The sequence below is a fragment of the Rana temporaria genome, chromosome 4 (genome assembly GCF_905171775.1).
Source record: "Rana temporaria chromosome 4, aRanTem1.1, whole genome shotgun sequence".
In the NCBI taxonomy this organism is placed as follows: Eukaryota; Metazoa; Chordata; class Amphibia; order Anura; family Ranidae; genus Rana; species Rana temporaria.
This window is the reverse complement of record NC_053492.1, coordinates 19,073,041-19,097,102: the sequence shown is the minus strand read 5'-3', so window position 1 is coordinate 19,097,102 and position 24,062 is coordinate 19,073,041. Positions and strand designations below refer to the sequence as shown.

Here is a 24,062-nt window from a genome sequence, read left to right as displayed (position 1 = left end):
CCAAAGAGTTTCAGGGGGTCAAACACTCCTCTTAATCAGGGCTTAAAAAAATAAATAAAAAGGGAACATTAAAACAGAACCAGACAGATCTGTACTGAATCTGACCTTTGATCATTTTAGGTACAAAAACAGTTCATAAGAAGAGCCTGTTAAAGTTTATACAAGACTCCAGCGATTGGGGTTACATCTACTTTAATAAATAATGTGTAGAAATTGCAGGAGCTTGTCATGGTGGATGAAAATTGAGGTAAAGCCAATCTCTTGGCGTCATGTCCTGTTTTCCATGTGCTATCAACTACCATGTACCATCCCAAATGGTGGCTAATGGCAGTTGACCATTCTAATACTAAATTGGTAGCAGATATTGCAGATCTATACAGTGGAACCTCGGTTTACAAGTAACGAGGTCGACGAGCATTTTGAAAGACCAGCAACTTTTTTAAAGAAATATTGACTCGGTTTGCGAGCAGAATTTAAGCCAATGTGGCTTGCAGTACCGCATTTGGCCTGAGGTGGGGGCGGGCACCGGGGCCAATCGGCACCATTCAGAAATGCACGGAAAGAACCGAGGGCAGCTTGGCTGACCTCGGAAAGGCTAGTGAACGGGATCTTTTCAAGGTTTGACATGGTCAGCCGAAGTGTCCTCGGGCCTTTGAGGCTCTCCGGCGCCCACCTGCCTCTGGCTGCATGCGGTATTGCATGCCACTGAAGTCAATGCGGTACAAAATTATTTTCGTTTCCATTGACTTCAAGGGGGAAACTCGCTTTGATATGCGAGTACTTTGAATTACGAGCATTCTCCTGGAACGGATTATGCTCGTAATCTGAGGTTCCACTGTATATATCATTTGCTGGTCCTTTAAATCCAACCAGCCAAATGTTATTCTCTGGTCACAGTCTAGTCCAAGCATCCAAGAAATGCGATATTGAAGAAACTCAAGTCATTCTCTATAGACTTATCTCGTATTAAAAACGTATTTTAATCAAAGTATACTTTAAGCCTGTATTATACAACCTGCCCACCTAGCTCCACGCATAAAAAGGCAATAAATTAAAAGCAAACAACTCATCTGCACAGAAATTTTACATTTTAGAAAAACAAAGCCAACTGCAAATTTCAGATGCACATATATACATCATGCTAATACAATTCGGAAAGACATTGAGACGTTGTTTAGAAGGAAACTTGCCAAAGACCAACAAAGGAAAAGGATGGACAGCCGAAACATGTCAAACGTCACTGAAGGGCTTAAGGTTAGGATGATGACAATATTATTTATTAAGACTTTTTTCACTTTTATTTAGCTTATTTTTATTCAACAGTTTAAGGTTCATACTGCTTCAGCAATTCACAGAGATAAAACTGAACTCCAGGCAGATATATTAAAAAAGGTCTTCATTTAATCCAGCTATTTCTTTGTTAAAAAAAACTTATTTAATACAGCATCTTAAAAAATACAGCTAGAAGTCATATTTTTAATAAAAACACTACAAAAAAAAAATGTAATTTAATATATATTAAAGACAAAAAAAAAAAAAAAACCTCCAGCAACATTCAACACTCAACAGTTGACTCCAGTTTTTTTTTTGCCCATAGGGCAGCCCATCTCAACTACGGCTCTGTGGAAGCCTAGAGTTTCTCAAGAGGTTGTTAGGGGTTCCTTGAACTAAGAGCTCTTATTTTTTTGTAACATGGGCATTGATCACCAATGTAAGCAGCATTCTTCACAATGACCACTAGTGTACTAGGGCCCTTTACCGACCAGCCATATAAAGGACACTTATATGACCAATGGTCATCAATGTAAGGACCATTCTTCTCACTGATCACCAAGGATCATTCTTCCCATTGATCACCAGTGTTAGGCCTCGTACACACGACCGAACATGTCCGTCGGACCAGTTTCCGCGGACATGTCCGACCATGTGAACGGCCGACCGGACAGTTTTCCGGCCTAGCGGACAGGTTTCCAGCGGACAAATGTTTCTTAGCATGCTAAGAAACATGTCCGATGGTCAGTACGACTCATCGAACATGTCCGCTGGCCCGAGAAGTGATTCGACGCATGCATGGAAGCATTGAACTTCCGGGTTCGCGCAAGTCGCAGCGTCATCGTCGTCACCGCGTCGTCTGTCCGCGGGGAATTTGGTCTGATGGTGTGTACAGCCATCAGACCAAATGATCCCAGCGGACATGTCCGATGAAAACGGTCCGCGGACCATTTTCATCGGACAGGTCCGCTCGTCTGTACAGGGCCTAAGGAGCATTCTTCCCAAGGGTCCTTTCACACGGAGCAAACCGTTTCTGTGTCCGCCAAAGCTCAGCGGGGATCATCCGTCATCCCCGCTGAGCTGTCGGCGGATAGGGCGGTCCCCGCACACAGTGCAGAGACCGCCCTGTCTCTGCTCCGCTCTCCCCTATGGGGGATCGGATGCAGACGGACCGTTCCGCCAGACGGAAGAAAAATAGGGTTTCTTCCGTTCGCAAAAGCGGATCACGACGGACGCGGATGGTCGCGGACGTTAGCGGATGCTCCATCCCCTAACGGACGTGATCCCATAGGGATTCATTAAAAGTCCGTAAACGGACTTGTAATGAACGGACGAACGGTCCGCTAGTGTGAAAGGACCCTAATAAAGAACCCAAGAGCTTCTTCAGCTCTTATGAGCACTATGGGGGAGGGGGGTTCTCCGGCATTTCAATTGGGTAGTACAGAGGATATCTGAACACTGGAGACCCAAAGATAGAAGAAGTCCAAACCAAAATATAACATTTGTGTGAAGATGACCTTTGAACATGATGGATTTCTAAGCTCTGTTGTAGTGCTCCGACGTGTGGCCTCCTGCCTTGGTGGGTGCAGGCCAATTCATTTGTTTTTTTGGTGAATGGCCAACATAAAAGTCCAGGATCCACCATAAAAATATGAATAAAGAATAAAAACAAAAAACAAAAAAACACAGGTACAGAAAACATGTAACATTTCAGCACCTGCGTTCTTTAACTCCAAATAAGACAGCCGGCAACCTTGTAACAACCATAGCTTTCCCAGTGACTAAAAGGGGGGGGGGGACATAATTAAAGGAGGACTCTGGGTAAAAAAAAAAAAAAAAAAACACCTATCACACCAACTCAAGAATACTTTGGTGAAAAAGTGCTTGTAGCAGGCCGTTTAAAACAGGCTTAAAGCCACCTAGAGTGGCCTTGTACTATGATCATAGTGGGCAAAGTAACAGGTTCTCTTTATGGGAAGCTCAATAAGCACCCTGCATTGGAAGAAGGGAATGACGGTTTTGAGTTACATGTTGAGTACAGGCAGTGGCGTAGCGTGGGGGGGTGCAAGGGGGGCCACCGCCCCGGGCGCAAAATTTAGAGGGGTGCTGTCACGAGTTTGGAGAGGAGGGAGCGCCAACAACAGATGGGACATAGCAACATATGCATGAGGTCACCACTCCAGGCTTCACCAGTCATTATCAAGCCGGCTCTCCTCTTCCCTACAGCCACCGCTGTATCACACAGTGGATCATATGACCAGACTGGAGCTAGCTGAAAATAGGCAAGTCCATGGGTCAGGGGGGCGCAAATTACTTGCCTCGCCCCAGGCGCTGACAACCCACGCTACGCCACTGAGTACAGGTCCACTTTAAAGCTTGTAAAGCCTTACCCAGTTCCCCCCCTCGTCAACATTTTAATTAAAAAAAAAGCCATAATTTTACATCATTTTACACCCAGTGATGCCATTACTAGGTGTTTGTACTCGTCTATGCAATACAGGCAGGTCATGCCTGGTGGGAGGAGCTCGCAAGGTGCAGCACCCTGCCTCTATAGTCCGCTCAGTCCTGATGCAAGCAGTGGGCTGGATCTTGGGAGGAGTTATGCAAAGATTAAAATACCTTGCTGGGTAGGTGTCAGCCTGGGAGGAGCGGCCACTGTATTTGCATGCAAACTTCCTTTGCTGAGCCTCCATGATGGGGGGAAAAAAAATAAACCAATATTAATAAAAAACGGAAGGGGTGGGCTTTAGGCCCATCCAGGAACTGATGGGCGGGGCTCCATCTGACTTGCTGCAGCTTCTAATGCACATTGCGAAAAGCTCACGGTGTGCAGTGAAATCGGAGTAAGCCATTTCAGTACCGGAGAGGAGCCGCTACAACCGCGCAAGACTGATGGGCAGGAGTTCAGCTTTTATCATTGTAAAAAGAAGCAGGATGACTACTGCTGTACTGACCCTGAAAATAGAAGATTTCAAGTAATGTTCCATGGATTCACATCATGCCACTCCTAACCAATTAAAAAAAAAATAAAAGTAATGTCCACACACATATACATACAATAGATATGCGATGGCAGCAATTGGGTGGACTTGCGGTGGGTGCTGATCAAGTTTCCCATCCAGGACATGCGGCCATTGTACACTGTGACATGACATGGGGGTTGGTGGTCATTGAAATTGGTCTCAGTTGGCTTGCACGGCCAGGCGCTCGCTGTTCAAGTATCCAAGCATTGTCGTTACCAGTTCAGGCAGATCGTATTCATGTTTCCAGCCCCAGTCCTTGCGAGCGTTATCGTCATCGAAGTTCATCGGCCAGCTGTCCGCTAAAAAAGAACAGGACATGTTGGTTGCAATACTGCCAAATCAGGCTTTCCCCATCTATGCTTCCCTCCATCCCAGTGCTGCTGATCTCCTCCAGCCATATACATTTCTCTAGACCAGTGTTTCCCCAACTCCAGTCCTCAAGGCACACCAACAGGTCATGTTTTCAGGCTTTCCATTATTTTGCACAGGTGATTTGATCAGTTTTACTGCCTTAGTAATTACCACAGTCGTTTCATCTGAGGGAAATCCTGAAAACATGACCTGTTGATGTGCCTTGAGGACTGGAGTTGGGAAACACTGCTCTAGACCAGCTTCTAGACTGTACTACCACTTGTCCTGACACTTACTATGGGTTGTCAGTCATTGCTGGCCCTGACACTTGCTTGCCATGCCACTTTCTAGGGTTTATTGCTTGCCTTCACACTTGCTGGGGTTTATTGCTTGGCATGAAAATTTGCTTGTGCCATTTTCTGAGGGTTGTCATTGTTGGCTCTGCCCTTGCTGGGGGTTACTGCTTGCTTTGCCACTTAATATGGGTTGTCATTGCTGGTCCTGACACTTGCTGGCCATGCTACTTACTAAAGGTGCATTGCTTGCCCTGATACTTGCTGGGGGTTATTGCTTGGAATACAATTTGCTTGGGCTTATGCCAGCGTTAGCTCTGTACTTGTTCTAGGTTATTGCTCGCTTTGCCGCTTTCTATGGGTTGTTATTGCTGGTCCTGACACTTGCTGGCCATGCCACTTACTAGGGTTTATTGCTCGCCCTGACACTTTGAGGGTTAGTACTTGGCATAACATTTTCTTGGGATTATTGCTGGGGGTTGTTGAAAGTCAGCTCTGCACTTGCTGGGGGTTATTGCTGGCCCAGACACTTGCTTGCCATGCCACTTTCTAAAGTGTACTGCTTGCCTTGATGCTTGCTGGGGGTTATTGCATGGCATGAAATTTGCTTGTGCTCATAAATGAGGGCTGTCAAATGTTAGCGCTGCAATTGCTAGGGGTTATTGCTCGATTTGCCACTTAATATGGGTTGTCATTGCTGGTCCTGACACTTGCTAGTCATGACACTTACTAGGGTTTATTGCTAGCCTTAACACTTGCTGTGGCATGAAATGTGCTTGTGCGATTTGCTGAGGGTTGTCATTGTTAGCTCTGCCCTTGCTGGGGGTTATTACTTGCTTTGCCCCTTAATATAGGTTGTCATTGCTGGCCATGCCACTTACTAGGGTTTATTGCTTGCCCTGATACTTGTTGTGGGTTGATGCTTGGAATAAACATTTTCTTGAGTTTATTGCTGGGGGTTGTTGAAGTTAGCTCTACCCTTGCTTGCTTTGGCGCTTTCTATGGGTTGTCATTGCTGGTCCTGACACTTGCTGGCCATGCCACTAACTAGGGTTTATTGCTTGCCCTGACACTAAGGGTTGGCACTTGGCATAACATTTTCTTGGGCTTTTTGCTGGGGGTTGTTGGAAGTTAGCTCTGCACTTGCTGGGGGTTATTTCTTAATTTGCCACTTAATATGGGTTGTCATTATTGGCACTGACACTTCCTAGTCATGATACTTACTAGGGTTTATTGCTTGGAATACAATTAGCTTGGGCTTATTGATGGGGGTTGCCATTGTTGGCTCTGTACTTGCTCTGGGTTATTGCTTGCTTTGCCGCTTTATATGGCTTGTCATTGTTGGTCCTCACACTTTCTGGCCATGGCACTTACTAGGGTTTTTTGCTTGCTCCAACACTGAGGGTTAGTACTGGGCATAACATTTTCTTGGGTTTATTGCTGGGGGTTGACAAAGTTCGTTCTGCACTTGCTGGGGATTATTGCTTGCTTTGCCAAAATACTATGGGTTGTCATGTCTGGCCCTGACATTTGTTGGCCATGCCACTTTTTTCAGGGTTTAATGGTTGGCATGAAATTTGCTTATTGCTGGGGCTGTCAATGTTGGCTTTGCATTTGCTGGGGGTTATTGGTTGTCCTGCCAATTACTAGCTTTGTCATTTATGGCCCTGACACTTGCTGGAGTTTACTGCTGGCCATGCCACTTAGAGGTTATTGCCGTTTTTTTTCCCTTGCCCTGACATTTTCTTGAACCTATTGCTGGGGGATTGTCATTGTTGGTTCTTGATGGGGGTTATTGCTTACCCTCACATGCTGGGGATTATCACTGCTGGCACTGACATCAAATATTGCTGCTAATAACAGCAGTAATGGGGCTCATTTTACTCCCCCAACCCCTTCAGTGAACCCTCAGGTCCTATTTTGCCTAAACATTAGCAAAGTAAAAGGGTAAACGCTAACATTTATAAACCACGAAGCACCACCCACTTTATGGATCATGCCTACTTTCTGGCAAAGTCTGAGGGATCACTGGGGGTTATTTTAGTGAAAGCTTCAGGAGGTAAAGAGAACTAAAGACGGTCTTTTGGAATTTTAATAAAAGGAGATTCAGTGTTATAGTTCAGTTTGATGAAATACTTACCGATGGCTTGTCGTACCGCGTCCACACTGTACACAACTTCCAGCTCGGGTAGATGTTTCTGCACCTCTTGTGTCAGCTCCTCGGGGCTGAAGCTCATTGCATTGATGTTGTACGTCCTCATGGTGAGGGACTCTGAGGGGGCCTGGAGCACCTCCACCGTGGCCCTCAGACAGTCGTCGATGTACATCATGGGCAAGCGAGTATTTGGTTTCAAGTTGCAGACAAACCTTCCGGTTTTAATGGCATCATGGAAGATCTGGACGGCGTAATCTGGAGGTAGAAACATGCCGAGATAAGTTCATTTCAAGAGAGGCGTGTTCTATTTCCATTTAAAGCAATACTAAAAATTAGGATGACATTCTTTACAATGTAGAGGGGTCTTCTACCATACCAAGCGGTAAAGAAAAACCCATACCTGTTGTTCCTCCTCCTGGCTGGGAATCTGCAGAAATGATCCCTGGGTATCGGAGGCATCGGAAGTCCAGTCCATACCGGTAGTTATAATACTGAGGAAATAAAAGCAAGAAGATTTCAAATAAAACTCCAAGCAAACAGGTGAAAAATCATATACTGGAGACATTTTAATCCCCAAAGGATTTGCATTAATGTGCGTGCAGTCCTGAAAGTTACACAGCTCTGCCACACATCACTACCAGGAGGAGGACACCACTTACAGTTAAGGAATACAGTGGTGTCTTCTCTCCACCCCCAGACTGGACCATGAAAGAGCAGCAGCAGACGGCAGAGGTCATCCCTTTGCTCTCTCTCCTCCCATCAGCAAACTCCATGTCAACACATTTGGATACAGCACATCTTAAGATCCTGGGTACATCTCTCCACCAGTACAGATCTCCCACCCCGGTACAGATCTCCCACCCCGGTACAGATCTCCACCGGTACAGATCTCCCACCCCAGTACAGATCTCCCACCACGGTACATCTCTCCACCAGTACAGATCTCCCACCCCGGTACATCTCTCCACCAGTACAGATCTCCCACCCCGGTACATCTCTCCACCAGTACAGATCTCCCACCCCGGTACATCTCTCCACCAGTACAGATCTCTCACCCCGGTACATCTCTCCACCAGTACAGATCTCCCACCCCGGTACATCTCTCCACCAGTACAGATCTCCCACCCCGGTACATCTCTCCACCAGTACAGATCTCCCACCCCGGTACATCTCTCCACCAGTACAGATCTCCCACCCCGGTACATCTCTCCACCAGTACAGATCTCCCACCCCGGTACATCTCTCCACCAGTACAGATCTCCCACCCCGGTACATCTCTCCACCAGTACAGATCTCTCACCCCGGTACAGATCTCCCACCCCGGTACATCTCGGCACCAGTACAGATCTCCCACCCCGGTACATCTCGGCACCAGTACAGATCTCCCACCCCGGTACATCTCGGCACCAGTACAGATCTCCCACCCCGGTACATCTCGGCACCAGTACAGATCTCCCACCCCGGTACATCTCGGCACCAGTACAGATCTCCCACCCCGGTACATCTCGGCACCAGTACAGATCTCCCACCCCGGTACATCTCGGCACCAGTACAGGTCTCCCACCCCGGTACATCTCGCCACCAGTACAGATGTCTCACCCCGGTACAGATCACACTCTCAACCCGGTACATCTGTCCATCAGTACAGATGTCCCACCCTGGTATATCTTTCCGGTACAGATCTCCCATCCCGGTACATGATCTAATGCTCCAGTACAGCTCACCACCCCAGTACAGCTCACCACCAGCACAGCTCTAACTCCAGTACAACTCCCTGCAGTGGAGGTCTCTCCCAATACAGCTCCATCCCAGGGCACATCTCCCACCTCAGTAGAGCACTCCCCACTACAGAACTACCACCCAAAGTCCAAGTCTCCACCAGTACAGATCTCCAAACCCAGTACAGCTTCCTGCAGTGGAGATCTTCTCCAGTACAGCAGAGCTCCTACCCCAGTAGAGCTTTACTCCTTCATGAAACCCACTCACCAGGGCAGGCAGTTCAGAGTGAACTCAGTAAGGGAAGTCCTCCTTCAGGGCTGCGTCATGTAACCAGAGCCAAGAAGGAGATCAAGAGAACCTCTCTCTCTGAACTACCGCTGCCTGTCAGGCATCAGGAGCTCTGACTACACCCATTTTCAGTGCTAGCTGTGATATTATGGATGTTCTTTGGCCCCCCCCTTATCTACGCCCCTGATATCTGCCTAGGAAAGAACTTTAAATATCCTGCACCTAGAATATACCCGCTATGGAAATAGGCCTTCTGTAGGTCAGGCAGACCAAGTAAAGGCAGATGTTCAATCTCCAAGGTGCTAGCTTTCTAGCTGCATACTTGACAACTGTATAATGGCTATCACCACGGTATAGAGGAGACAGGTCCACTTCAGCACAGGGGCCGGGCATGTGATCACACTGGCCAACATTTGCACAGTTTCAGGGCCATTCCCTGGGACAACAAAAAAGGACATCCAGTGGGAATTAAGTACCCAGGTTTACAGGATAAATGACAACTTGGATATTAAACCTGCGCAATCGAAGTTTTCAAAATTTGCATTCCTCGAGTTTATTTCAGGATCCTTTTAATGAGTGTGCTTTCGGCGGTTTGTTTTGGCTAGGTGTCCCTGTCCATGAACAGGTGAATGCTAATATTAGCAGACTGCCAGATCAGCAGAACGACGGCTCTTGGGAAATATAAATAGTTCATTCACCTAGTAGAATGTTGGCAGCTCCTGCCAAATATTACCAAACACACCGCGAGAGACGTCTACGCTACAAACCGCACACCGGTGAGTCAGCTCTGAGGACGTCATTTTGTCACGGCCAGGAATTTACACACTCCTCTTCTAGAACGCTAGATTTTAAATATTAAGCATTTCAGCCCCCCCCAACCCCATGGGACTGGAGCAAAAATTAAAAACGTTATGCTGTGCTATGCCATTTCTGCAACACTTATTCAGCAATCGTTTTTCCATTACCTAACCCCTTCATGGTCAAGTAATGACAATCGAGAGTCAGTAGGCCTGGCTCCTGACACCAGTGCTGTGCAGCCATTACCGTGCTATTCAATTGGTAGGCCTTCCTACCGTCCAGTGGCGGTGCGTCCATAGAGGGCGCAGGAGCGCCGCCCCCTCTCGCACAGAGGCTGCGTTTGATGGCATGGCCACAGTGGCTGCGTTTGATGGCATTGCCACAGTGGTGACAATTGATGGGCACAGTGGCGATAAATGGCATGACAGTGGCGACAATTGATGGCATGGCACAGTGGCTGCGTTTGATGGGCACAGTGAGGCTTCAATGTTTTTTTCATTTTTATTTTTTCTCTTTTGTTTGCCCCCCCCCCCCCCCCAAAAAAAAAAAAAAATTTGGAGCACCAGCCGCCACTGCTACCGTCCCCAAGCATTTAAAGCGATTTAGAGTGCCTTGCAAGGGTATTCACTCCCTTGGCTTTTTACCTATTTTGTTACATTACAGTCTTTAGTTCAATGTTTTTTTTAATCTGAATGTGATGGATCAGAACACAATAGTCTAAGTTGGTGAAGTAAAAATTAGAAAAATATTTTTTCATAAATAAAAAAAACAAATTGGCATGTGCGTATGTATTCATCCGCTTTGTTATGAAGCCCATAAAAAGCTTTGGTGCCACCAATTACCTTCAGAAGTCACATAAAATGATGTCCCCCTGTGTGCAATCTAATAGCTGGATCCAGGTATGCGGGCGCATCCTTGCGGCGGCGTAGAGTATCGTATTTACACTACGCCACAAGTTAGCAAGGCAATTACTGTATTCACAAAGTACTTGCCTGCTAAGTTACGGCGGCGTAGCGTAAATGTGGCCGACGTAAGCGCGCCTAAATCAAATTAGGCTGAGGGGGCGTGTTTTATGCCAATATGGGTTGACCTGACGTGATTGACGTTTTTTTAGGAATGGCGCATGCGCCGTCCGTGTACATATCCCAGTGTGTATTGCGGCAAAGTACGCCGCAAGGACGTATTGGTTTCAACGTGGACGTAAATTACGTCCAGCCCTATTCACGGACGACTTACGCAAACAACGTAAAATTTTCAAATTTCGACGCGGGAACGACGGCCATACTTAACATTACTAGTCCAGCTATTTGATGGAATAACTATACGCCTGAAAATGCCTTACGTAAACGGCGTATCTGTACTGCGTCGGCCGGGCGTACGATCGGGAATAGGCGTATCTAGTGATTTACATATTCTACGCCGAACTCAATGGAAGCGCCAACTAGCGGCCAGCCTAAATATTGCACCCTAAGATACGACGGCGCAAACCGTCGTATCTTAGATATGTTTAAGTGTATCTCTGTTTGAGAATACACTTAAACTTAGGACAGATTCCGAGTTAGGTCGGCGTATCTACCGATAGGCCGGCCTAGCTCTTACTGAATCTAACTAGAAGTGTCACATGATCTGTCATTACATAGACACACCTTTTTGAAAGGCCCCAGAGGCTGCAACACCTAAGCAAGAGGCACCACTAACCAAACACTGCCATGAAGACCAAGGATCTCTCCAAACAAGTAAGGGGCAATGTTGTTGAGAAGTACAAGTCAGGGTTAGGTTATAAAAAAAATATCCAAATCTTTGATGATCCCTAGGAGCACCATCAAATCTATCATAACCAAATGGAAAGAACATGGCACAACAGCAAACCTGCCAAGAGACGGCCGCACACCAAAACTCATGGCCCGGGCAAGAAGGGCATTAATCAGAGAGGCAGCAAAAGAGACCTAAGGTAACCCTGGAGGAGCTGCAGAGTTCCACAGCAGAGACTGGAGTATCTGTACATAGGATGACAATAAGCCGTACGCTCCATAGAGTTGGGCTTTATTGCAGAGTGGCCAGAAGAAAGACATTACTTTCAGCAAAAAACAAAATGGCGCGTTTTGCGTTTGTGAAAAGGCAAGTGGGAAAGTCCCAAAATGTATGGAGGAAGGTGCTCTGGTCTGATGAGACTAAAATTGAACTTTTTGGCCATCAAAGAAAACGCTATGTCTGGTGCAAACCCAACATATCACATCACCCAAAGAACACCATCCCCACTGTGAAACATGGTGGTGGCAGCATCATGCTGTGGGGATGTTTTTTAGCAGTCAGGACTGGGAAACTGGTCAGAGTTGGAGGGAAAGATGGATGGTGCTAAATACAGGGATATTCTTGAGAAAAACCTGTACCTCTGTGTGGGATTTCAGGCTAGGACGGAGGTTCACCTTCCAGCAGGACAATGACCCCCAAACACACTGCTAAAGCAACACTTGAGTGGATTAAGGGGAGACATGTAAATGTGTTGGAATGACCTAGTCAAAGCCCAGACCTCAACCCAATAGAAAATCTGTGGTCAGAATTAAAGATTGCTGTTCACAAGCGCAAACCATCCAACTTGAAGGAGCTGGGGCAGTTTTGCAAGGAGGAATGGGCAAAAATCCCAGTGGTAAGATGTGGCAAGCTCATAGAGACTTATCCAAAGCGACTTGGAGCTATGACCAAGAATATATCCATGATGTGAAACATGTTAGCCTTTTTGTCCCCTATGTCCACTTTCTACCATTGATTGCAGTGTTGCATGAATTTTTGGATGTTATACAGCTTTGGATTTTATCCTTTGTTCATTTTGTTTCAATAAATCGCCTTTCAGAGTGCGGCAGTCCAGGAACATTTATTTTTTCCACGACTTGGAGCTGCGATAGCCGCAAAAAAGAGATTTTTAATACAGCTTACCTGTAAAATCTTTTTCTTGGAGTACATCACGGGACACAGAGCGGCATTCATTACTATATGGGTTATATGGAGTACCTTCAGGTGATAGACACTGGCAATCTCAAACAGGAAATGCCCCTCCCTATATAACCCCCTCCCATAGGAGGAATACCTCAGTTTTGTAGCAAGCAGTATGCCTCCCAAAATGGTCCTCAAAAAGAGGGGTGGGAGCTCTGTGTCCCGTGATGTACTCCAAGAAAAAGATTTTACAGGTAAGCTGTATTAAAAATCTTTTTCTTTATCGTTACATCACGGGACACAGAGCGGCATTCATTACTATATGGGATGTCCCAAAGCAATGCTTACAATGAGGGGAGGGAGAACATCTCCAAGACAAAAGGATTTAATTTAGAGGTATACTCAAATCATAATAAATCCAACTTAGTTGAGAAAAATAATCTTAAATTTTAAATGTAACTCAAAAAAAGAGGAGCCCCCGGAATCCGAGGGTCTCAAACTGCAGCCTGCAGCACTGCCTGCCCGAAGGCAGTATCAGTATTCCTTCTTACGTCCAACTTGTAGAATTTTGTAAATGTGTGGACAGAAGACCAGGTTGCCGCCTTGCAAACTTGAGCCATAGAGATCTGGTGGTGTGCTGCCCAGGAGGCGCCCATGGCCCTAGTAGAATGAGCCTTTAATGATACTGGAGGAGGCAACCCTTTCAAGACGTAGGCCTGAGTGATTAATTGCTTAATCCACCTAGAAATGGTGGATTTTGCAGCTGCCTGCCCCTTCTTGGGCCCATCCGGTAGAATGAACAGCACATCTGTTTTCCGGATCTTCTTTGTAGCTTTAAGATAGGCCTTCATGGCCCTGACAATATCCAAGGTATGCAGCAACCCTTCCTTTCTGGAAGTAGGTTTAGGGAAGAAGGATGGTAATACCAAATCCTGGTTCAAATGAAAACTGGATATAACCTTCGGTAGGAAGGAAGGATGAGGGCGGAGAACGACCCTGTCCTTATGAAAAATAAGATATGGTTCCTTACAGGATAAGGCCGCCAGTTCCGAAACTCTTCTTGCGGAAACTATGGCAACCAAAAATACTAACTTCCTTGTCAGTAAAACCAAAGGAATTTCAGCCAACGGCTCAAACGGTTGTTTCTGTAAACTTGACAGAACAAGATTTAAATCCCACGGACAAAGCGGGGATTTAACTGGAGGTTTAATACGCAAGACCCCCTGAAGGAAGGTCTTAACCAGCGAGTGGGTGGCCAGCGGCCGCTGAAACCACACTGACAGGGCAGAAATCTGTCCTTTGATTGTGCTTAATGCCAATCCTTTATCCACTCCTAGCTAGAGAAAACTTAAAACTCTATCGATGGTGAACTTGCGAGGAAGCCATAGCTTGGACTCACACCAGCCTACATAGGCCTTCCAGACCCTGTGATAAATCACCCTAGAGACCGGTTTCCTGGCTCTGATTAGGGTAGAGATTACTTTCTGAGACAGACCTCTACCCTTGAGAATCAAGGATTCAGCTTCCAGGCCGTCAAATTTAGATGCCGTAAGGCAGGGTGGAGGATCGGACCTTGCGATAGCAGGTCTGGCCTTAGAGGCAGAGTCCAAGGGTCTCTCACTACCATCCTTAGGATTAGTGAGTACCATGCCCTTCTGGGCCATGCTGGAGCTACCAGGATAACTGGTATGTGCTCCACCCGGATCCTGCGCAGCAGGCGGGGTAGTAACTGGAGCGGGGGAAACGCATAAAGAAGTTTGAACTGATGCCAAGGGCAAACCAGCGCATCGGTTCCGCAGGCCATCGGATCCCTTGAGCGGGACATGAACCTGTCTAGCTTTTTGTTGAGTCTCGATGCCATGATATCCACGTCCGGCACTCCCCATTTTGGCAGAGTGCTTGAAAGACTTGTGGATGCAGAGACCATTCCCCCGGCCATAGAGTCTGGCGGCTTAAGAAGTCCGCCTGAAAGTTGTCCACTCCTGGAATGAATATTGCCGATATGCAGGGCACATGAGCCTCTGCCCATAGGAGAATCAAGCTCACCTCTCTCTGAGCGGCTTGACTCCTGGTTCCCCCTTGGTGATTTATGTATGCCACGGCCGTGGCATTGTCCGATTGAATTCTCACCGGGAACCCCTGCAATTTTGACGTCCAAGCCCTGAGGGCTAGTCGAGCAGCTCTGAGCTCCAAGATGTTGATGGGCATCTCTGGCTTTTCCCAAGTACCTTGGCGAGTGCAACCATCCAAAATTGCTCCCCAGCCCGTCAGGCTGGCGTCTGTGGTCACTATCTTCCAAGCCACTGGGCTGAAAGACTTCCCCTTCAGTAGATTCTGGGGGTCTAACCACCAACACAGACTTTGTCGGACTCTTGATGAGAGCGGCAACGGGATATCCAAGGCCTGTGGCCTTCTGCTCCATGCTGACAGGATGGCTGCCTGTAGGATGCGAGTGTGGCTCTGGGCGTATGGTACCGCCTCGAATGTGGCCACCATCTTGCCTAGTAACCTCATACATAGGCGAATAGTTGGTTCTTTCTTGCTTAGAACCAGTAGGATTAATTCCTTGATGGCTTTGACCTTCCTCAGAGGTAGGAACACTCTTTGTTGTTCTGTGTCTAATCTCATGCCGAGATATTCCAACTGCCTTGTGGGCAGGAAAGCTGACTTTTCTCGATTTAGGACCCAGCCGAACCTCTCGAGGTATTGGACCGTGAGGGCCACTGCTCGCTCCAAGCCGGGAGACGAGTGGTCTATGACTAGGAGGTCGTCCAGGTATGCTAGGATCGTGACCCCTTGGATCCTTAGCTTGGCTAGGATTGGAGCTAGGACCTTCGTGAACACCCGGGGGGCCGTAGCCAACCCGAAGGGAAGCGCCACGAATTGGAAATGACGCGAAGCCACCATAAAGCGTAGGTATCTTTGATGTGGCTGATAAATTGGAACATGAAGGTAGGCATCCTTTATGTCTATGGACGCCATGAAGTCGTCCTTTTGGAGTGTGGCAGGTGCTGACCGCACGGATTCCATCCGAAATGAGCGGACCTTTAGGTATGCATTTACCATCTTTAGGTCCAAAATTGGCCTGACATCTCCATTGGACTTTGGGATGATGAATAGGTTGGAGTAGAAACCCAGCCCCCCTGTGGCCACGGAAGACCGTACCCACTCGTCGGGAATGCTGGCTTCCCAAATCTCTGAAAAGAGTCGCAGCCTTCCCCCCACCTTCGTGGGTGGGGGCGCCCCTTCATAAGGTTGGCTTGGGGGCTGGTTTTGCTGGTTTGCGAAACCACTGCTTTCTGCCTCTAGCAGCCTGTCCTTGTGACTTGCTGTTGAAGCCGAAGTTTGCTTTTGCAGGAGGCCGTCGATACTGCTTGGCATTAGAGGGCCCCTGCCCAGGGGAATACTGTCGTTTAAACGCAGGCCCCTGATCTTTCTTCTTAGTTGGCAAGAGAGTACTCTTGCCGTTTGAAATGGTCTGAATGTATTTATCTAGGTCTTCTCCGAAGAGTCGTCCTCCATGGAAGGGGAACCCTACCAGGAGCTTCTTGCATGGGGGCTCAGCCTCCCAGCTCTTTAACCATAAGAGTCTTCTCATATGGATAAGGGATAACGATAAACGTGACGCTTGCTGGATAGAATCCTTGATTGCGTCTACCGTAAAACATATGGCCTTAGGGACATCCGAAAATTCTTCTGCCTGCTGGGCAGGAATAAGTTTAAGCATCTGCTTAAATTGATCCGATAATGCTTGAGCGACCCCAATCGCAGCCACAGCTGGCTGTACTACTGCCCCTGCAGTAGTAGTGAAGGAGTTCTTAAGTAGTGCTTCCAAGCGCTTATCAACTGGATCCTTGAACACCTGTATGTTTTCTACAGGGCATGTTAACGATTTGTTAACACATGAGATGGCTGCGTCCACTGCAGGAGTAGCCCATTTTTTGGAAAATTTATCTTCCATAGGATATAGGACAGAGAATCTTTTAGGTGGTAAGAAGATCTTATCTGGCTTGTTCCAATCTTGGAACAAAACTCCCTCTAATAGAGGATGGATCGGAAACACAGCATTGCTTTGAGGCGCCCTCAGTGAGCCCAAAGCTGAAACCGTCGATACCTGGAGATCTGGTACTGGCAAGTTGAATGCCTTATGGACCAAGTCCGACAATCCTTGAATCCACCAGCTCTCCCTCAGGGAGACTGCCCCAGACTCCTCTGTATCCGGATCTTCGATCCCTGAACCTACTTGGTCCTTGTCCAAGAGGTCGTCCAATGAGGAAAGGACCTCCTCTTCTGAGGGTCCGCGCTCGGGCGACGGAGATCTATTCCGCTTACTGCCCCGCATAGCTGCGGCTATCATTTTTCCCATGCTTTTCTGCATCTCTTTTAAAGAGGTGAGTAATACCTCCTCCGTGACCATCTTAGGGTTGGACTGACCCGCGTCAGCTCCAGCCCCAGATCCCGATGGCCCCAAGGCTCCCTGTGGGGAAAGCAGCGGCATAGCTTTGTCCGAGACCTCAGACTCTCTGGGGGAATCCCCACCTCTTGTACCCTCTGACCCGGATGCCATGGTACAATACCGAGGTACACCTGCTAGCTTGTTGGTACCTGGGACTATAAATAGTTAAATGCCCAAACACCTGTTTGGGGGATAAAAAATGCTTCCTCTCCCCTAGATGACACTTATTTTCTTTTCGAAAAAAAAAAAAAAAAAAAAAACTTTCTTTTTTTCAATCTAGGAAAGAAAAAAACATTCTGTCCCCCTGAGTAGTATTGCAAGAAAAACTATGAGATGGAAAAGAAACAGCCTATTCCTAGGCTTGAAAACAGTCTTCTGAAGACTGCAATATTCTTTCTGGCCACTGTGTGTCCTCGGCGCCCCGTGCTACCGCTCTGGTCTTTCCTCCCCAGTTCCAAAGTATTGAATGAGCTGTATGGAACACACAAGGAAGGGCCGCCCCTTCCTTAAGCCACTGACCCGCCCTTCCCCCCCAGCAATCTCAAACAGGAAATGCCCCTCCCAACAGGGGGGGGGGGGGGGGGGATGGGAGGAAGGAACCTCTCTGCTCCAGCAAACTGCAGCCTGGAACCACGAGGAAGTCAGCGTTTTGCCTGCTTTGCAGGCTCTGAGGAGGAAGACTGAATGGAGCATCGCCTGGAGGCTTGCAGGTAAGCACAGCTCTCTGACACACACATATATTTTTATATCACACAGGCCCCACTCAATGCTTTTCCAACACTACAAGGGAGGTCACATCTTATGGGGAATAATACATATAGAGCCATCCTATCTTTATGATATGTGACTAGTTTGCCAGATGCAGTGCATAACTTTAGGCATGTCCCCTGTGACCCCCCAGAAAAAACCTGCTAAGAACCAAGTTCCGCAAGTTTTCCCCTCACTTACCTGCTCCATGCCGCAGGACTTTGCCAAGCAAGAGGCCCAATCTTCCCCCATCTCGGTGGGGATGTCTAGACCTTCAGGCCCTGGGTTCCTATGAAGGATCCACTGTCCTGGGCCCATATAGCACCCTGGCAACAGAAAACATTAGGTACCCAAAGGTTTTCTAAGTTCTGGGCCCAGGGTCCAGCTCTCTAAAAAGAAAAGCATTATGGGCTATACCCCAAGGGTTTGGGGTCCGGTTACTGACCACTTTAGCGCTGAGGCTTTTTTGGACAGAACCGGTTAGCTCACCTAATCCCAAGGATGCGGAGGCAAGCTAAACCATGACTAACACCTAAGACACTGGCGTAAAAACTGAGGTACTCCTCCTATGGGAGGGGGTTATATAGGGAGGGGCATTTCCTGTTTGAGATTGCCAGTGTCTATCACCTGAAGGTACTCCATATAACCCATATAGTAATGAATGCCGCTCTGTGTCCCGTGATGTAACGATAAAGAAAAGTGGCTCTACAAAGTATTGACTTTAGGGGGGGTGAATAGTTATGCACAGTGACTTCTGTTATTTTGTCCTATTTGTGGTTTGCTTCACAATAATAATAATAAAAAAATAAATAAAAAAAAAACACACATCTTCAAAGTTGTGGTCATGTTCTGTAAATTAAAATGATACAAATCCTCAAACAATCCATGTTAATTCCAGGTTGTGAGGCAACAAAACACGAAAGGGGGGTGAATACTTTTGCAAGGCACTGTAACCGACAACGTACTTTGTATCTCTCATCTGATCAATGTTTTTGACACAAACCCCCCACACCCATGCCCCTTAGTGTTTCTATGAATCTGGTAAGTAATACAATGTTTGGCTCTCGGTGATTCGTACCTCTCCCATTAGCTCTGCATGGACTTTAGACACCCCATAGATTGTCCTCGGCCTCTGTATGCACAAATCCGGAGTCGGGTTTCTGGGCGAGGTTGGACCGAACGCTCCAATTGTGCTGGGGACAAACAGCCGTAACCCGTGTTCAGCCGCAATATCCAGAATATTATGTAAACCTGGAAACAAAAGTACAATTAGATCTGAAATCCAAGGAGGCAGCAAAGTGTGAGGCTGAAATACACATATATGTCAGGGGATTTGTAATTCCGTGTGGTCAGTTTTGTGATACACACACCCCTGCCACACAGCCATGGCCGCTGATAAGCCAGTACAACTGGCCATGTTGTACCAGGCCCAGCCAGCAGGGGGGCCCTGGCAATCTAGGATAAAAGAATGCAGAATAATAAAAAAAAAAAAAAAAAAAAATTCACCAACAAGCAATGGCATTGGCAGCATGGGTGGCACTGTCTCTTTAGGCAACACAAATGCGTTTCCGGCATTGGCAACATGGGTAGCACCGTCTCTGCATGTGTGTTATGGAATTGGCATTGATGGCACTGTCTGCAGCACATTATGACATTGGCATGTCCCACCATCAAGTTGCTGATCGCCACCATTACATTCACTTTGTTTTAAGGCGGGGTCTGGGAAAAGACCAGGGGCGTGGCCAGGGGGCTGAAGGAGGGACCATCAGGTAAGCTGTACGGGCCCTGTGATTTCTATCAGTGGCCCTGCACACAGCACAGCCAAGGAGGGTGACGCTATTGTAAATATGGAGGCTGCATTCACAACTGAGCGTTTTCAGCTCATAAAAAGGCTTGTAAAAACGCCCAAAAAAAAAAAAAACCCACACCAAACAAGCAAAATCCCATTAATTTCAATGGCACCTTTTTTTACATCCGAGCGTTTTGTCACCTGAAGCAAATACACGTGAAAAACAGCCCAAGCTCATAAAAAAAATCAAAAAGGAGCTTCTTTGGGGCAGATTACAAGTGTTTTCTGCCTTCTACATTGGTGACCTGAACAAAATCGCGGAAAAAACGCGCCAAAAATCACGCACGACTTTGAAACGTTCACGTGCGAATGCAGTCTTGGAGTTAAGAAATGCAGTAGTGTTACCCAATGAGCGAAGGAGCGGCAACTCAATGGATTGGTCAATAACTCTGCTCACTCCTTCTGTTGGCATATGTGCATGTGGCAGCACCTGATTGGCTCCAAGTGCTGCCCCTCTCTCCCCCAGACTGTGTGTTGCTGTGCAGAAGAATCCAGGAGTCTGATGCACAACTTTAAAAGTGGAGGTCCGGCGAAAAAAAAAAAAAAAAATAATAATTTTTTTTAAGTCAAAACTACAAACACTGTAGCTGCTAACTTTTAATAAGCACACTTACCTGTCCAGGTTGCCCGAAATGTCGGCTTCCGAGGCCGATCCGTCCCTCGGACCAGGTCCTGGCGCCACCATCCTCGCTAAGGGAAACAGGCAGTGAAGCCTTGTGACTTCACTGCCAGTTTCCTACTGCGCATGCGCGAGTCGCGTAGCGTTTTGCGAATGGGCGGTTGTCTACTGGGACACACACGGTCCCAGAAGACACCGCTCCCCATTTCCCAGGAGGCAGCACGAGGAGGAGAAGAGAGAAGACCGCGGACGAGGAAGTGGCAGATCTGCCTAGCAACAGCCATTTCTGGCAAGTATACATTTTATTTTTCTAATATTTTGTAGCCTTTTTTTTATTATTTTTTTTTTAGGGTGGACCTCCGCTTTAAAGGGGTTGTAAAGGAAAACATTTTCCCCCCTAAATAGCTTCCTTTACCTTAGTGCAGTCCTCCTTCACTGACCTCATCCTTCCATTTTGCTTTTAAATGTCCTTATTTCTTCTCAGAAATCCTCACTTCCTGTTCTTCTGTCTGTAACTCCACACCGTAATGCAAGGCTTTCTCCCTGGTGTGGAGAAAGCCTCTTGAGGGGGGAAGGGGCGAGGAGGCAAGTCAGGACTCTACTTTACAGATAGAGAAAGGAGCTGTGTGTTAGTGGGTGTCCCGACAGCCTCTTGAGGGGGGAGGGGGAGAGCAGGACGCCCACAAACACACAGCTCCTTTCTCTATCTGCAAAGTAGAGTCCTGACTTGCCTGCTCGCCCCCTCAAGAGGCTGTCTCCACACCAGGGAGAAAGCCTCGCATTACTGTGTGGAGTTACAGACAGAAGAACAGGAAGTGAGGATTTCTCAGAAGAAATAAGGACATTTAAAAGTAAAATGGAAGGATGAGGTAAGTGAAGGAGGACTGCACTAAGGTAAAAGGAAGCTATCTAGGGGAACAAAAAAAAAATTCCTTTACAACCCCTTTAATAAAATGGTCCTTTGTGGAATTTTTTTTTGAGTGCTCAAATTCAACATGGTGATTATTGTTGGCAACTGCATCAAATTTACTACATTGATATCAGAGTTGGAAATTGGCAAAAAGATATAGAAAGAGAGATATATATATATATATATATATATATATATATATATATATATATATATATATATATATATATATATACACACACACACACACACACACACACACATACATACACACACATATACATACATACACACACACACCACATTTTCTTACCAGTTATATTGACTGATCTGGCCAAAGCGACATTCGCCTCGCCGACCGCACTGAGCAGCGCGCTGTAGTGTATTAACCAGGTGATGCGATTATTCACCACAATTTCACGGAGGTTTTTGTAGTCCAAAATATCAGAGTAAATGAAAGGTCCTATTTAAAAAGTGATAAATAAAAAAAAAAAAAAAAAAAAAAAAAATTATAAAAATTGACACCGGATGACCCATCACCACACCTTATAATTTATTAAAATTGGGGCGGCTTCAAGACACACCCAACGTCTTCCCGTAACCTGTATGAAGCATCCTGACTACACCCAGGGTTATAAAGGTTCAGAAACCAGGCTTTCCAAGGAATAGAATGGACTGTTGTAGATGTTCTCTCTCAAAACTATGATTTACCTCCACCAGTCCCAGATTGGTTAAGATGGCCTTAAATTGAGACAGCCTCTTCCGTCATGGTCACATGGAACCCAATGTTCCATCAGAGATTGCTAGGGCTTCCTTGATCCATGGCAGGTTGCTCTTCTGCTCAGTCGTACCTGCATGGTTCTGAAGTTGACGTCACTTGGCAGAACCAATAGATAGGGCCCAGCAAAAAATGATCTTCTCATCTCTCAGATAAGTAACCACAGACACCAGGCCCGGACTGGCCATAGGGCATATGCCCGGTGGGCCGCGGCAGCCCGCAGGTCACGTCTCTGTAATGCAGGGGGGTCTGTATGGGCTGTATTGTAGAGGGGGGCTGTAATGTAGGGAGGTCTGTGCAACATGCAGGGGGTGTCTGTGTAACAAACTGTGGGGGGGTTTGTAATGTAAAGCGGTCCAGAGGTGTGGTGCTATGTAATGTAAAGGGGTCCAGAGGTGCAGGGTGCTGTGTAATGTAAAGGGGTCCAGAGGTGCAGGGTGCTGTGTAATGTAAAGGGGTGCAGGGTGCTGTGTAATGTAAAGGGGTCCAGAGGTGCAGGGTGCTGTGTAATGTAAAGGGGTGCAGGGTGCTGTGTAATGTAAAGGGACCCACAGGTGCAGGGTGCTATGTAATGTAAAGGGGTCCAGATATGCAGGGTGCTATGTAATGTAAAGGGGTCCAGATATGCAGGGTGCTGTGTAATGTAAAGGGGTCCAGAGGTGCGGTGCTATGTAATGTAAGGGGGTCCAGAGTTAGAAGGTGCTGGAACCCCACATCCCATCGTTAACCACCGCCGCAGGCCTGACTGACACCAATTATTTTTTTTAGCTGTAAGGCATTCTTCTCTCTCATCACTAAAGTACTGGTCGTTCCTCTCACTGACCATCAATGTAAAGAGTTCATGTCTACCAATGCCATCAGTATGTTTTGCAAAAATAAGGTTGTGAAGGTCTTGAGAGCCCTTTGCTTTTACCCATCATGAGATGTTAGTTATGTGACACCTTGGTAATGAGACACCTTTTTATAGGCCATCAGGTGAGACTGAACCAGCTGATATTAATTTGCACTGACAAGGGGCACGATTGCTTTGTAACTACTCAGATTTCAGCCGGGGTCTTGGCTTTCCATTCCTTTTTGCACCTCCCTTTTCATGTGTTGAATATATCACTCTATTTTATTACACACAACTTAATTGTTATTGGTGTCTTTGTATGTACGAATTGCATGGGTTGTTACTGACATGCAGGGCCACCATCAGGGGGTTACAGGCATTACACCTGTGAGGGGCTCCATGGTCCCTAGGGCCCCTTACAGGCCCCGCCCCCTCCCTTTTTTTATTTTGCATTACACCTGTAAGGGGCCCCCCCGCTTATTATCTTGCATCAGGAAAGAAGAAGAGATTACACTTTGTCAGCACCCCCCCCCCCCGGTTTTCTGCACCAAGGGGGGCCCTGCCTCAAGCTTTGCAAGGGGCCCCAAAATTTGTGATGGCTGCCCCCGCCGACATGTGGTGATAATGTCAAGTCAATAGCACCTTTAGAAATAGATTTACCAAAAAAACGATGACGTGTTCAATACTTACTATACCTGTGATCACAGACTTATTATATAGGGGCATATACCTCTGAAGTCAAAAAGGTTTGTGGTAATAATCACCAAGTGGAATAAAGATGACCCCTGGTCTAGATGTTTTAAGATCGATAATCCGAGTCTCCATGGATTCGGTCATCAGCAGGATCTCAGTATGTGTATGAGTGAGAGAGAAACTTGTATTGCGAAACAAATGCGAACTTAATCGCCTCAAGGCGATGGTGGGGTTCTCATAAAAGGAGGATCAACGAATATCCGCGTATTCATACGCTACGACCATAAATCAAAGAAAAATACTGCATAGTGTGATATCGTTTGGAGGAGTTTAATAAAAAAAAAAAAA

The 24,062-nt window shown here is 46.8% G+C and overlaps 1 protein-coding gene across 3 annotated transcripts in view; it reads right to left on the bottom strand.

Annotated features, from left to right (window-relative positions):
• Positions 1-3,623: 3,623 nt before the first annotated feature.
• The window catches only part of LOC120936012 (L-threonine 3-dehydrogenase, mitochondrial-like), a 57,271-nt gene continuing 36,832 nt past the window's right edge, over positions 3,624-24,062 (bottom strand). For all 3 annotated transcript variants that reach the window (XM_040348089.1, XM_040348087.1, XM_040348088.1), the window contains exons 5-9: positions 21,725-21,874; positions 19,112-19,284; positions 7,495-7,585; positions 7,080-7,349; positions 3,624-4,594 (exon numbers count right to left, since the gene is read on the bottom strand). In XM_040348089.1, coding sequence (XP_040204023.1) covers positions 4,455-4,594; positions 7,080-7,349; positions 7,495-7,585; positions 19,112-19,284; positions 21,725-21,874 — 824 coding nt within the window. In that variant the 3' untranslated portion in view covers positions 3,624-4,454. The remainder of the gene's footprint in view (positions 4,595-7,079; positions 7,350-7,494; positions 7,586-19,111; positions 19,285-21,724; positions 21,875-24,062) is intronic.